The following is a 14,041-nucleotide window of genomic DNA, read 5'->3' on the forward strand; positions in this document are numbered from 1 at the left end:
ATCAGGGGAAGTACCCACCGTACTGCAAACTGATGAAAGTGCATCAGTTTTGCATCAGTTTCCGTTCAGGTTTTTCCCTGACAGAAAACGTCTCTATCATTAGGAAGGAGTGGGAGGATTTTTTGGGCCAATCATAAAGCTCAGGCTATCCGTTTTCACATCCGTTTTTTTGCCTGTGGAGCTGGAGATGCGTTTTCTCATTGCTTTCACTACCCCTGCGTGTATCCGTGGTCCTGATCCGTGCGTGAAAATGCAGCAGATCCGGACCTTCCGTTCAGGTTTTGAAAACGGATCCCCGCAAACGCAGACGGATCCGTTTTTTACTTGGGTGAGGCTGCTATTTTAAACATTAGTATCCCGGACTCCGTTTTTCATCAGGTTTAAAAAACGCAGCCACGGATACGTTTCCGGACCTAGTGTGGACGCAGCCTAAATGATTTATACATAATTATTGTAAAAATGAAGCTTTTTTTTTTATTACATTATTTTCACAGGAGTTCCACTTTAAAGACAGCTGAAACCCGATTGGCATGGCTGGGTTTCAGGCAAAGCCACAAAGGCCATGCCCTAGGGCAGTGTTTCCCAACCGCTGTTCCGCGGCACACTAGTGTGTGGGATGTTGCCTGGTGTGCCGTGCGGGGATCCCCAACCTGTGGTCCGCGGGACGCAGGACTGTCCTCTTCCTCCCCCCTCCGCTTTTATTACCTTAGCAGCGGCCGCTGTCCCCTCTCCAGCGCATGTATTTATTCAAGCAGCGTATCTCCCGGCTGCTCTGTGTGTGATGCGCAGGAAGCAGGGCTCGGTTACCATAGTAACGGCGATACATATCGCCGTTACAGGAAGCTGCTCCTCTGCTTCCTGCCGCATCACACGGGAGATACGCTGCTTGAATAAATACACGCGCCGGAGAGGGGCCGCTGTTAAGGTAATAACAGCGGCGGGGACGGGCGGGGCACCACCTACCCATACTGGGGCACTATACTGGCTATCCTGGGGCACTATACTAGCTATCCTGGAGCACTATTCTGGCGCACTATACTGGGGCGCTATCTTGGGGCACTATTCTGGCTATACTGGGGCACTATACTAGCTATACTGAGGCAACTAAACTCCCTATACTGGGGCAACTATGCTAGCTATGCAGCCGCACCCCAGCCCCCCCCCCCCCATAGCCTGCTGCGCACGGCACTGTCCACTAGGTCGCGCAAACACCCGGCACCCCCCCCCCCCCCCCCGCCGTTCCCCGGAGAAAAATTTGGTCAGAAAGTGTTCCCCGGGCCGGAAAAGGTTGGGAACCACTGCCCTAGGGCACCAGTAAGCAAGGGGTGGGTGGTGGGGTGGTACACATGTAGTAAAGCTGCCAAACATGTAGACTGCAGTGGTCAGGCAAGTGTCTGGGACTTGGGGGATGACGGCACAGCAAACTAGGGAAGATTAGAAACTGTGCATGCTATGTAATTTAAAAATAGCACCACCAAGGTTTTACAGTGGACCTCCAGACTAAAAATCACTGAAAAGTCTTGGTGTTTCTTTAATAGTTTCACAGCATCAGAACTTTGTTTTTCTTACCAAAGCCTTATTTTTAGCTGCACAGAAGAAAACTGCCGAGGCATTTTTCCCGATGCTGTGCAAAGCATGATGGGATTTCTGATGATGCTGTTCTCTTTCTGCTGTTTTGGTGCAATTTTTTTTTTTTTATTTTGAATTTGAGATTTGAAGCCTAGCGTGTGCAGCTGGGAGGGGTGATCAGGACACAGGACAGTTGGGGAACTGTGTCTCATGCTCCCTGTCACCTCCTTTCAACCAAAAAGATGGCTGCCCCCATCAGAGTCAAACATTTGCCTGTTCTTTTAAAACAGGGTGGGTAAGAGATTATATTACCTATCTATTTTAATACACATACCTAATGTAACTTACCGGTAATAACAGTATGCGCGTTTAGGCTCAAGTTCCTCTTTAAGGTGCTCATTAATGCTGCAATTTTACCAAACGATCAACCTTCCAATTCGATAATTGTGATCAGAGGGAAACTATCAGAAAGAATCGAATGGGCCCATAAACGCATTAAAAAATGATAATCAATGTGATCATTTCGGAGGGAATCAGTCTGCAAAATGATTGGCACCACCTTGTCCAATCCAACAAATTGGAAGGTTAATGATTCAGTAAAATTGCATCGTTAATTGGCACCTTTAAATACATTGATTACTGGTCCCACTAAAAGCGTGTGTGTGTGTGTGTGGGGGAGGGGGGTTGCTGTTGGTCAGAGAGTGGCTAGTGATAGTGGCCTTGGGCGTTAAACTGTACAAATCTGGCCCTGCTGATTGCTCCTCTCCATTGCATGAGCTTAAAGAGGAACTCCAGTAAAAATAATGTAGTAAAAAAGTGCTTCATTTTTTACCATAATTATGTATAAATGATTTAGTCAGTGTTTGCTCATTGTAAAATCTTTCCTCTCCCAGATTCACATTCTGACATTTATTACATGGTGACATTTTTACTGTGGGCAGGTTATGTAGCTGCTCCTAGCTGTTTTGGCTGTTACAGACAGCTGTAAACAGCCATTTCCTGTCTGTGAACATTGTTACATTGTGGCAGTTTGCCCAGAGTACCGCGGTACTCAGAGCTTCTTGTGGGAGGGGTTTCAGCACAAAATCAGTCATACAGCGCCCCCTGATGGTCTGTTTGTGAAAATCATTATATTTCTCATGTAAAAGGGGGTATCAGCTACTGATTGGGATAAAGTTAAATTCTAGGTTGGAGTTTCTCTTTAACCTGCGTTTGTCTTGACAAATCCACCTGTGTGCATGTTACAGTCAATCAGTGTTAGAAGCAAAATGGGACAAGTTCATTAAAAACAAAACAAAACTATAAATGGAATAGAAATTGTAAATTGCATTCTGCTGGCAATAAAATCACTTCTCGCCTGCAGTTTGCATTCCTCTGAATAAACAGGAACATGACGTGGGGATCTCGTTTACAAGTCATACAGCTCATTGTTAGATCTAGCCTGAGGCTGGGAAGGCTTATGAAGGTCGATGTGGAATTAAAATAATTGTTTCAGCCTCTATATTACACGTGAGAAAGGAAAAATAAAAATCTTCCATTTTAAAGCCCGACTCTGCCCAGGTTCCCAATCCTAAGCCATGACACCCATAATTAGGGATGCAGCGTCCTCAAACGGCACCTCGGTGGTTAAATGCATTTCTCTCAAACACTGAATTCATCAGATATACATCATAGGCAATATTGTAGCAGAAAAATACAGCCATCTGCAGGCCTGACTTACCTCACAGGAGCCTATAGGCACAGATCTCCTGGCACCTTACACTTCACACTCCATGAACCCCCCCCCCCGAACTGCACCGCACATGTGCTGGCTGGCCCAGCTGTCACTCCTCCCTTACTTCCCTTTCCGGGCATAGATAGCTACAGGTGCCCCTTAGTATTAGGTAGCCAGAGGTTCTCTCAGTATTAAAGAACTTCCGAGGTCAATACCTGACCACTTCCTTTATCCACGGAGGACAACATCCGCGGCCTCTGTTTCATTCCGCCTGGTCCCCCGCTCTTTTACCGGCCCCCAGTTGGGTCCAGACTCTACCCCACGGGTCGTGTTATCTTCCCCGCACAATATGGCTGCCAGAGCTTGCCGCGGCTGTGCAGCTCTAGGGCCTCCTCCAGATGTACGCACAGGTTACAGCCAGGAGTGGTGACGTGGCTGGAGTCGGCCCTAGAGCTGCGCAGCCACACTCACGTCTATGCTTTGGCAGCCATATTGTGTGGGGAAAAATAACACGACCCGTGGGGTGGGGCCAGTAGCAGAGCAGGGACCAGGCGGAGTGAAACGGAGGTCGTGGATGGCATCCTCCGTGGATAAAAAAAATTGGTCAGGTATTTAACTTTTTTTAATTTTTGACCTCGGAAGTTCTTTAACCTCCCTGGCGGTCTATTAAAACCACCAGGGGGCAGTTCAGCACATTATTATTATTTTTTTTTAAATCATGTAGCTAGCCTAGCGCTATCCCCACTCCCCTTCTGATCGCCTCAGGCGATCAGAGCAAACAGGAAATCCAGTTCAGAACGGGATTTCCTGTTTGGCTTCCCCCGTCGCCATGGTGACGATCGGGATGACGTCATCCACGTCATGGCGCCTGGGGGAGTCCCGATCCACTCCTTAGCGCTGCCTGGCGCTGATAGGCCAGGCTGCGCAAGGGGTCGGCGAGGCGGCGCGTAGCGGCGGGCGATCGGTTTGTAGACGCAGCTAGCAAAGTGCTAGTTGCGTGTACCAAAAAAAATTATGCAAATCGGCCCACCCGTGGCTTAGCCCGAACTCCGTTCGGGCTTACCGCCAGGGAGGTGAAGTAGCTAGAGGTTCCCCCAGTTGAAGGTAGATCTCATCAGTGGAATGCTGAGAGTCAGGCGAGTAGCCTCTCATTTTAACTCGACTTGGACCTCTGCACATGGAAAGAAGAGAGGGAGGCACTCAGGGAGGGGAGTCAGCCGCCTTTCCATCATCAGTCGCCTGTAGGCATGTGCCTACACTACCTTATGGTGAATCCAGCCCTGTAGGAGCCTATAAGCCAGTGATGGCTAACCTTGGCACTCCAGCTGTGGTGGAACTACAAGTCACATGAGGCATTGCAATACTCTGGCAGCTCTAAGCATAACTCAGGGAGGCAGAGGCATGTTGGGATTTGTAGTTTTGTCACAGCTGGAGTGCCAAGGTTAGCCATCACTTCTATAGGCGCATATGTCCTGACATCTTAGACGTTGACTTCCATGGACCTACAAACCCCAAGTGTGCTGGCTGTCCCAGCTCTCCCCTACTTCCCTTGCCCATCATTAGTAGCTACAGGTACCCCTTAGTATTAGGTAGCCAGAAGTACTCTCAATATTAAGTAGCTAGAGGTGCCACTGACTGAAGGGAGATCTCATCAGTGGAATTCTGAGAGCAGGGTGAGTAACCTCTCATTTACACTCTCATCAGGACTCTGCATAGGGCAGGAAGGAGGGAGGCACTGGGGGAGTGAGCTGCCTTTATCAGGCACGTGTCTTATGGTAAATCCGGCCCTGGCCGTCCGTCTCCAAACAAGCTGAGCAGCCTGTATTGGCCAGAATTATAATGCTTCCATGAAAGCAGGAAGTAGAAACACTGCAGATTTATTGTATTTCTTCAAAGGTTATTATGCTGTTGCTTATCTTTTAGAGCAGAGAGGCAGTCCTGAGTTCAGGTCCGCTTTAGAACACATATTCTGCCCAGCACATTGGTCTTATACCCTGCTTATAGTCAGTCATCAGCCCGCCAATCAGAATTTGCCTTGCTCAGGTTTGGATTCAGTAGGACCGTAAGTTTTGCTCTGCAAACACTTGACTCCCACTCTTGAGTTATTTGCGCCTGCAGATGGCTCCCCTGTGCAGATGGCTCCCCCGTGCAGATGGTTCCGCCGCTGCTCTGTTATCGCCGTCTGAGACTGCGGCGTGCTACGGAACGCTGACACGGCGAATCTGCTCATGAATTTTCATGTGTGATTCCAACACATTTTACATGTTTTGATGACAGCTTCAAAGTGTTCCTGTCAAAGATTTCACCCTGTAAATGGGTTTATAAAAGATTAAACAGGACGGAGATTAGCAGGGAGATTTAAATGTAACACCCTGCAGTTGGTTCCACAAAACATGCTGATGGGTGAGCAGTGAAGAAGTCTGAAGGATTTTTTATTTCTGGAATAATAAATGACAGATTTTTTTTTTATTCCATTGTTAACCATTTCCAGACCGTGTTCGTTGAAATCCACATCCTGCTGGAGGCTGTGTGGCTCTGACAGGACGCAGATTTCAACATCACGGGCGCGCGGTACTGCCGATCGTGCCGCTCTGCCCCGAGGCAGATCACTCGCCCTGCCGTCAGTATGACAGCAGAGCTCTGTGAGCCGGTCAGGAGACTATTTCATTGGCTCCTGACCTCGTGATTACAGTGAGCCAATCCCATTGGCTTACATCGATCACACAGGAGCCAATGAAAGCAGCTCCTGACCGGCTCACTGAGAGGCAGGTCTGTGCGGCGATTCGTCCGTAAGCCCCGTTTTGTGGTACCAGCAGTCTCTGGTCCTTAAAGAGAGTCTGAAGCGAGAATAAATCTCGCTTCAGAGCTTATATTCAGCAGGGGCATGTGTGCCCCTGCTAAACCGCCGCTATCCCGCGGCTGAACGAGGGGTCCCTTACCTCCCAAATCCCCTCGTGGAGTCCCGGAGATCTCTTCCTGGTGAGGCAGGGCTAATAGCCGCAGCCCTGCCTACATGCGCGTATCTCCGCCTCTCCCTCGCCCCTCTCAGTCTTCCTTCACTGAGAGGGGCGGGGAGAGGCGGCGATGCACTGCTGATAGACGGCGCTGAGAGGCAGGGCTGCAGCCGTTAGCCCTGCCTCAACAGCAGCAAAATCTACGACCAAGTTGGTCACGGATTTTGCGGGGGGGATTTGGGAGGTAAGGGACCCCCGTTTAGCCACGGGATAGCGGCATTTTAGCAGGGGCACACATGCCCCTGCTGAATATAAGCTCTGAAGCAAGATTTATTCTCGCTTCAGTGTCTCTTTAAAGGGGTTCTGTGGGGGGGTGTTGCAAATAAAAACAGACACTTACCTGAGGCTTCTATCAGCCCCCTGTAGCAGTAATGTCCCACGCCGTCCGCCGGAAAGGGTTAAAGGGAGCCTAAACTGAGAAGGATATGTATTTTTCCTTTTCAAATAATACCAGTTGCCTGACTGTCCTGCTGATCCTGTGTCTCTAATACTTTTAGCCACAGCCCCTCAACAAGCATGCAGATCAGGTGCTCTGACTGAAGTCAGACTGGATTAGCCACTACTGAAGCACGTACGTATTATGACGTCGCTGGTGAGTTGGGCACAGGGTGAGATGAATGATGGCTCACCCTGCTGCTGATGAAATCCCCAGAAGCGGTAAATACTATTCCCCCTCCGCATCTTAGCAACTCGGAGGGACATGTCATTCGGGGTCTGACTATCACCTGCACCCGAATTACACTGAAGATCCCGCTGTGCAGCTATAGATGTAATAACATTACAATGGAGACAGAGAAATTAAATCAGGAAACCGTTTTTGAGGATCTGTATTGTTTTTACGGCCGTCACCGGGGCCAGATTTCTATAAAGGCTACAAAGGCCCGGGCCTTGGGCGGCTGCAGCCTAAGGGGGCACCTGAACATGAAAGAGGGGTTGCTACAAATGAAAGAGGAGGCTGAAAATGGGGAGCAACACACGAAAAAGGGAAACTGATGCCCAAGGGAGTTGTTCATGTAAGAGTAGTGCTGCTGTACATGGATGATACACATGGAAGAGCAGGGCCGGTTTAAGCAACAATGGGGCCCCAGGGCAAAATAAACCTGGGTGCCCCCCCAACAGATACCACCGAACAAAAATCGGCATTAAGGGACCTTTTTTGCAGCTGGTATAGTCAGGGTGTGAAGCCCCAATCGGTCGGAGCTCCACATTCTGGCTATTCCAGCCTGCATGGGGGACAAGGGGTTAAAAAGTTTCAGGAGGGGGGACCCCACATAATTTTTAAAAAAAAAAAATTCCCACACTCTAAACATACAAAAAAATTGGGAAAATAGGAAAAATTCCAGGGATCTTCATACAGCCATATTGCGGCTGTATAGCGACCCCTGGCCAAAGCGCTGCGTCTGCGTAAAGACCCCCTGGAAACCCCGTCAGGAAATTCATTGCTCTTTCTTTTGATACATGTAAAATTACACTACCGTTAGGTTTGCTACTAAAAGTGACATTTACCGCATTTAAAAGTATACTTTTTTCCTTCAAAATTTTAAAATCGATTTTCTCAAAAACTATAAGGTCTTTTTGAAAAATTGTTTTTTCCTCTTATTCCCAATGATCTCCTTAACATATCCTGCAAATTTAGGGTTTCTAGCATTTAAGGTGGATTTGCTATTAACCATAAAAGTCAGCAGGTTTTTAAATGTGTATTTTTTTTTCCTTTGAAACTTTAAAATCGATTTTCTCAAAAACTATAAGTAAGGTCGATTTGAATTTTTTTTCCCTCTTGTAGCCACTGGGGGTCCCTACAAGCTCTGGGGCCCTGGTGCAATTGCCCCATTTGCCTCTATGGTAGCACCCGCCCTGTGGAAGAGGGGCTGCACAATTGCAGGGGCGTTGCTGCACATGAAAGGGGAGGACAACATACTTGGCCTAGGGACACACAAAGGCTATCATTCATAACAAGTGTGTTCGGTAAAAAAATCTGGGCGGGATAATACTGCATTTAGAGATGAGCGTAATGACGTAATTACGATTTCACGAAATTTCGCGTAATTAGTGTAATTACGATTATGTCCGTAAGTACATAATCGTAATGAAGAAGGATTTCGCGAAATTTCGCGTAAGCGTATTTTTCGCGTAATTTTCGCATTACAATGGGTATTTGTTCATGCCGTAATTTCGCATTAAACGCTACCGTAATTTCGCGTTAAACCGTAATGCTCCGTATAATGTAAAAAAGCCGCCGACTTTAAGGGTTAATAGCAAAGCCCCCTTAAATGCTAAGAGCCTCAAGTTTGGAGAATATATTAAGGAGATCAGAAGGAATAAGAGGAAAATTTTTTTTTTCAAAAAGACCTTATAGTTTTTGAGAAAATCGATGTTAAAGTTTCAAAGTAAAAATGTATACATTTAAAAACCCGCCGACTTTAACGGTTAACAGCAAAGCCTGCTTAAAGTTTAGGAACACCAAATTCCTAGGGTATATTAAGGGGATCAGTGGGAATAAGAGGAAAATTTTTTTTTTCAAAAAGACCTTATAGTTTTTGAGAAAATCGATTTTTAAGTTTCAAGGGCAAAAATGTCTTTTAAATGCGGAAAATGTCAGTTTTTTTTGCACAGGTAACAATAGTGTATTATTTTCATAGATTCCCCCAAGTGGGAAGAGTTTTACTTACTTCGTTCTGAGTGTGGGAAATATAAAAAAAAAACGACGTGGGGTCCCCCCTCCCAGACCTCTTTAACCCCTTGTCCCCCATGCAGGCTGGGATAGCCAGAATGCGGAGCACCGGCCGCGTGGGGCTCCGCACCCTGACTATACCAGCCCGCATGGTCCATGGATTGGGGGGTCTCGGAAGGGGAGGGGCAGCCAAGCTTTCCCCTCCCCCTCCGAGCCCTTGTCCAATCCAAGGACAAGGGGCTCTTCTCCACCTCTGATGGGCGGTGGAGGTGGAGGCCGCGATTTCCTGGGGGGGGGGGTCATGGTGGAATCTGGGAGTCCCCTTTAAAAAGGGTCCCCCAGATGCCCACCCCCCCTCCCAGGAGAAATGAGTATAGAGGTACTTGTACCCCTTACCCATTTCCTTTAAGAGTTAAAAGTAAATAAACACACAAACACTTAGAAAAAGTATTTTAATTGAACAAAAAACATAACCACGAAAAAAGTCCTTTAATATTCTTAATTAACCATTAATACTTACCTGTCCCTTTAAATAAATGATCCCTTGAAATAGCCTCGGAAATGTTCTATCAGTTACAATGTAACAAAGTTATTACAATGTAACAACTTTGTTACATTGTAACTACGCCGCACCCGACGTCACTCGCCGCTCACCCGCCGCACGGACCCGACAGAGCTCTGAGCTATATAGCTCAGAGCTCTGAGAAGCATCTTTGAATTTGGGCTCCAAGGAGCCCCATTGGTCCTTAGCAGACCAATGGGGTTCATTCTGATTTGAAGGAACCCCATTGGTCTGCTAAGGACCAATGGGGCTCCTTGGAGCCCAAATTCAAAGATGCTTCTCAGAGCTCTGAGCTATATAGCTCAGAGCTCTGTCGGGTCTGTGCAGCGCAGACGCGTATGCGGCGGCTGAGCGGCGAGTGACGTCGGGTGCGGCGTAGTTACAAATTATGTAACAAAGTTGTTATATTGTAATAACTTTGTTACATTGTAACTGATAGAACATTTCCGAGGCTATTTCGAGGGATCATTTATTTAAAGGGACAGGTAAGTATTAATGGTTAATTAAGAATATTAAAGGACTTTTTTCGTGGTTATGTTTTTTGTTCAATTAAAATACTTTTTCTAAGTGTTTGTGTGTTTATTTACTTTTAACTCTTAAAGGAAATGGGTAAGGGGTACAAGTACCTCTATACTCATTTCTCCTGGGAGGGGGGGTGGGCATCTGGGGGACCCCTTTTTAAAGGGGACTCCCAGATTCCACCATGAACCCCCCCCCCAGGAAATCGCGGCCTCCACCTCCGCCGCCCATCGGAGGTGGAGAAGAGCCCCTTGTCCTTGGATTGGACAAGGGCTCGGAGGGGGAGGGGAAAGCTTGGCTGCCCCTCCCCTTCCGAGACCCCCCCAATACATGGACCATGCGGGCTGGTATAGTCAGGGTGCGGAGCCCCACGCGGCCGGTGCTCCGCATTCTGGCTATCCCAGCCTGCATGGGGGTCAAGGGGTTAAAGAGGTCTGGGAGGGGGGACCCCACGTCGTTTTTTTTTTATATTTCCCACACTCAGAACGAAGTAAGTAAAACTCTTCCCACTTGGGGGAATCTATGAAAATAATACACTATTGTTACCTGTGCAAAAAAACCTGACATTTTCCGCATTTAAAAGACATTTTTGCCCTTGAAACTTAAAAATCGATTTTCTCAAAAACTATAAGGTCTTTTTGAAAAAAAATTTTTTCCTCTTATTCCTTCTGATCTCCTTAATATATTCTCCAAATTTGAGGCTCTTGGCATTTAAGGGGGCTTTGCTATTAACCCTTAAAGTCGGCGGCTTTTTTACATTATACGGAGCGTTACGGTTTAACGCGAAATTACGGTAGCGTTTAATGCGAAATTACGGCATGAACGAAACGCGAAATTACGCGTTGAAAATTACGCTTACGGTATTTTCAATTACGATTTTAATGGCAATTACGCTACCGTAATTTCGCATCGTAATCGCAAATTTCGCATGCGTAATTATAGTAATGCGAAATTACAAAAATTTCGGCTCAACTCTAACTGCATTCGGTATTTTAGAATTCTGTGTGCTAATTCAGAACAATGTTTACAGTTGCAATAGAAGTTCGGTGATTTCCGAACTAAGCTAGTGGTAACATGAGAGTTGACACATTTTCTCTGTGCAGAGACAGTGTTACAATAAAAGAGGCATCCCCAACTTCCCTTCAGATGTGCATTTTTTGTTATACTGCTTCTGTTTGCCCTGAATCTGCTCTGAATCTGTCTATTATGCTGGGTACACACTATGAGATCGATTATTACCACCATGTCTGATTTGCTTTCCTAGCATTTTCCGATCGATTTCCTATTAAAGTGCACAGAAATCCAGCAGAAAATGCTCGGAAATCGATCGGAAAGCAAATCGAACATGTTGGAAATAATCAATTTGACAGTAAATCGGCCAGAAAATCTTATAGTGTGTACCCAGCATTATGCTGGGAATACATGGTTAGATAGTTGCGCCGGATCGAGCCGCTGGCTCAATCCCGGCACATCCCCACTCGTCCCCGCCGACGCTTGGATCAATCCCCGCTCGTCTCCGTGGGCGCTCTTTATCTTCCGCTCATTTTCTGTCCATTGTCCGCCCGCGAGTATCGAGCGGGGAATCGAGTGCCTCGCTGATCGGACCGGTCGCAAATTATCAATCGAGCCATCAGCGGCCCGATTGATAAGAAACTATCTGACCATGTATTCCCAGCATTAGTCTTTCTAAACAATCTATTTAATTGCCACAGCTTAGAAGAACTTTAACCTTCCTGGCGGTAAGCCCGAGCTGAGCTCGGGGTAAGCCGCCGGAAGGCACCGCTCAGGCCCCGCTGGGCCGATTTGCATAATTTTTTTTTTGCTGCACGCAGCTAGCACTTTGCTAGCTGCGTGCAGTGCCCGATCGCCGCCGCTACCCGCCGATCCGCCGCTATCCGTCGCGGCGCAGCCGCCCCTCCCCCCAGACCCCGTGCGCTGCCTGGCCAATCAGTGCCAGGCAGCTCTATGGGGTGGATCGGAATCCCCTTTGACGTCACGACGTCGATGACGTCATCCCGCCCCGTCGCCATGGCGACGGGGGAAGCCCTCCGGGAGATCCCGTTCTTTGAACAGGATCTCTGGATCTCCGATCGCCGGCGGCGATCGGAGGGGCTGGGGGGATGCCGCTGAGCAGCGGCTATCATGTAGCGAGACTTTGTCTCGCTACATGAAAAAAAAAAAAAAATTTTTAAAAAAAAAGATTTGCTGCCCCCTGGCGATTTTTTTGCAAACCGCCAGGAGGGTTAAGAAATGTTACACATAAAGGCTTTCTGATGTAAAAAACATATGAAAACAGGTACCCAAGAGGTTAAAAAACACAGCCTGGGGTATTCTGGAAAGTCTTTTTTGTTCCGTTCTCGTCGCTTCTGCCTGGAAGGTCTGTCTCCATTAACTTGGCTGTTATCCGCTCTCTTATCACATTTTCTAAATAGACGGTATTCTCCGTCCCAATACCGCCTGCTCTAAACTTTATGAATTGACATTTAGTGACGTGTTGAGATAATCACCGCATAAGGCGGTAATTTCCCGCACTGCTCAGGAGAGTCAGCTTTTCATGCGGTAACAGCTTTTAGGCCTCTTGCACACTGTGATTCTTGCAAGTGATTCCGATTCAGATTCCGCTTTTTAATCAATTTTTACATCCGATTCAGATTCCGATTTGCAGTTTGCTCCCTGCACACTGCAAATCAGAATCTGAATCGGATGTAAAACCTGATTAAAAAGCGGAATCTGAATCTGAATCGCTTGCAGTGTGCAAGAGGCCTTCTGAATTGACATTTTGCTAAGTGCTCGGTAAAGTCAGCTGTTTTCTGCATTACCAAATGCGGGAATGCTTTATGAATTGACCCCAAGCTATAAAACTTCCCCTGGCCATCACTTACAATTTCTCCCAGATTGTAGTGACCCGATCTAAAACTGAACGTGGGGAAAAATATTTGGTGGGGGTTGGCTTTGGACCTGTGATTATGGTAAGAGAACTGGACACTCACCACCCCACGTTGAATTCCACATGGGCGTCAAACAGCGCCACCACCGGGGCCGTCGCTGCTCTCCAGCCGCTGACCCTGGAGCGGATCAGGCCTTCCTGCTTGTCGTGCCGCACACACTTGAAGAACCCGGGTTTGCGCTTGTTGACTTCCTCCACGTACTGCGTCAGCTTCTCCTTCAGCTCCTCTGCAAAACAGAACGCAAAGACCCAGATGGCTTTCATGCAGGATAATTGTCACTATACTGACATCTATCATTGGCCTCCCACACGGCAGCATATGCCGGAGTCCCAAGTCACATCTGCTGCTTTCACAGCGCCGCTAAATACATGAGATGCTCAGGCAAAGCTGCCTAAGAAAAACAGGCTGAAAGGCACTCAGAACAGATTCAAGAACACAACAATTATTTTTATACAAGGCAACTGTTTTTTTCACTGCAAAATCTGAAAGCAAAAAAGTATTTCTGTGTTTGTAATGCAGTATAATCTTGTTATAGTAAACTCTGCTCTAGTAAACATTTGGGTATAGTAAACTAAATGAACAGGTCCCAGCCAAGCACCAGTATAGGCATATGGGAGTAATGTCTGGTATAGTAAACCTTTGATAAAATAGAACTTTTGTTATATTAAAACTGTTTTTTAGTCGCTGTGGTATTTTGTATCCGGCTATAGTGGAAAGTGGGCGGGCACATGCGTCATATGGCAGTTGGTGATCTATGAGCCACACCTGGACCATGAAAAAATGCAAGACGGGACTCTGGTCTGACAAATCACGTTTTGTTTTGGTCTTAAAGCGGACCCAAACCAAACATTTTTTAATTGAAAATATTTAGTTGCACCACTCTGACACATACAAAGATAAATAAACACTTCTTCAAACCTATGATCATTTCAGTGCATGCTTTTCACCCTTCTCTTTTCATAGCTAGGGTTATACTGGGGGCAGCCATTAGCAATTCCTCCATTGCCGGACACCATCTACTCCACCAGTTTGCCGGAAAAATCC

At 47.0% G+C, this 14,041-nt stretch overlaps 1 protein-coding gene across 2 annotated transcripts in view; it reads right to left on the minus strand.

Moving 5' to 3' along the window:
* GALNT18 (polypeptide N-acetylgalactosaminyltransferase 18) overlaps positions 1–14,041 on the minus strand; it is a 485,929-nt gene that overhangs the window by 89,114 nt on the left and 382,774 nt on the right. For both annotated transcript variants that reach the window (XM_068260107.1, XM_068260108.1), the window contains exon 4: positions 13,040–13,223. In XM_068260107.1, the coding sequence (XP_068116208.1) occupies positions 13,040–13,223 (184 nt within the window). The remainder of the gene's footprint in view (positions 1–13,039; positions 13,224–14,041) is intronic.

The sequence above is a fragment of the Hyperolius riggenbachi genome, chromosome 11, assembly GCF_040937935.1.
Source record: "Hyperolius riggenbachi isolate aHypRig1 chromosome 11, aHypRig1.pri, whole genome shotgun sequence".
NCBI classification, from domain to species: Eukaryota; Metazoa; Chordata; class Amphibia; order Anura; family Hyperoliidae; genus Hyperolius; species Hyperolius riggenbachi.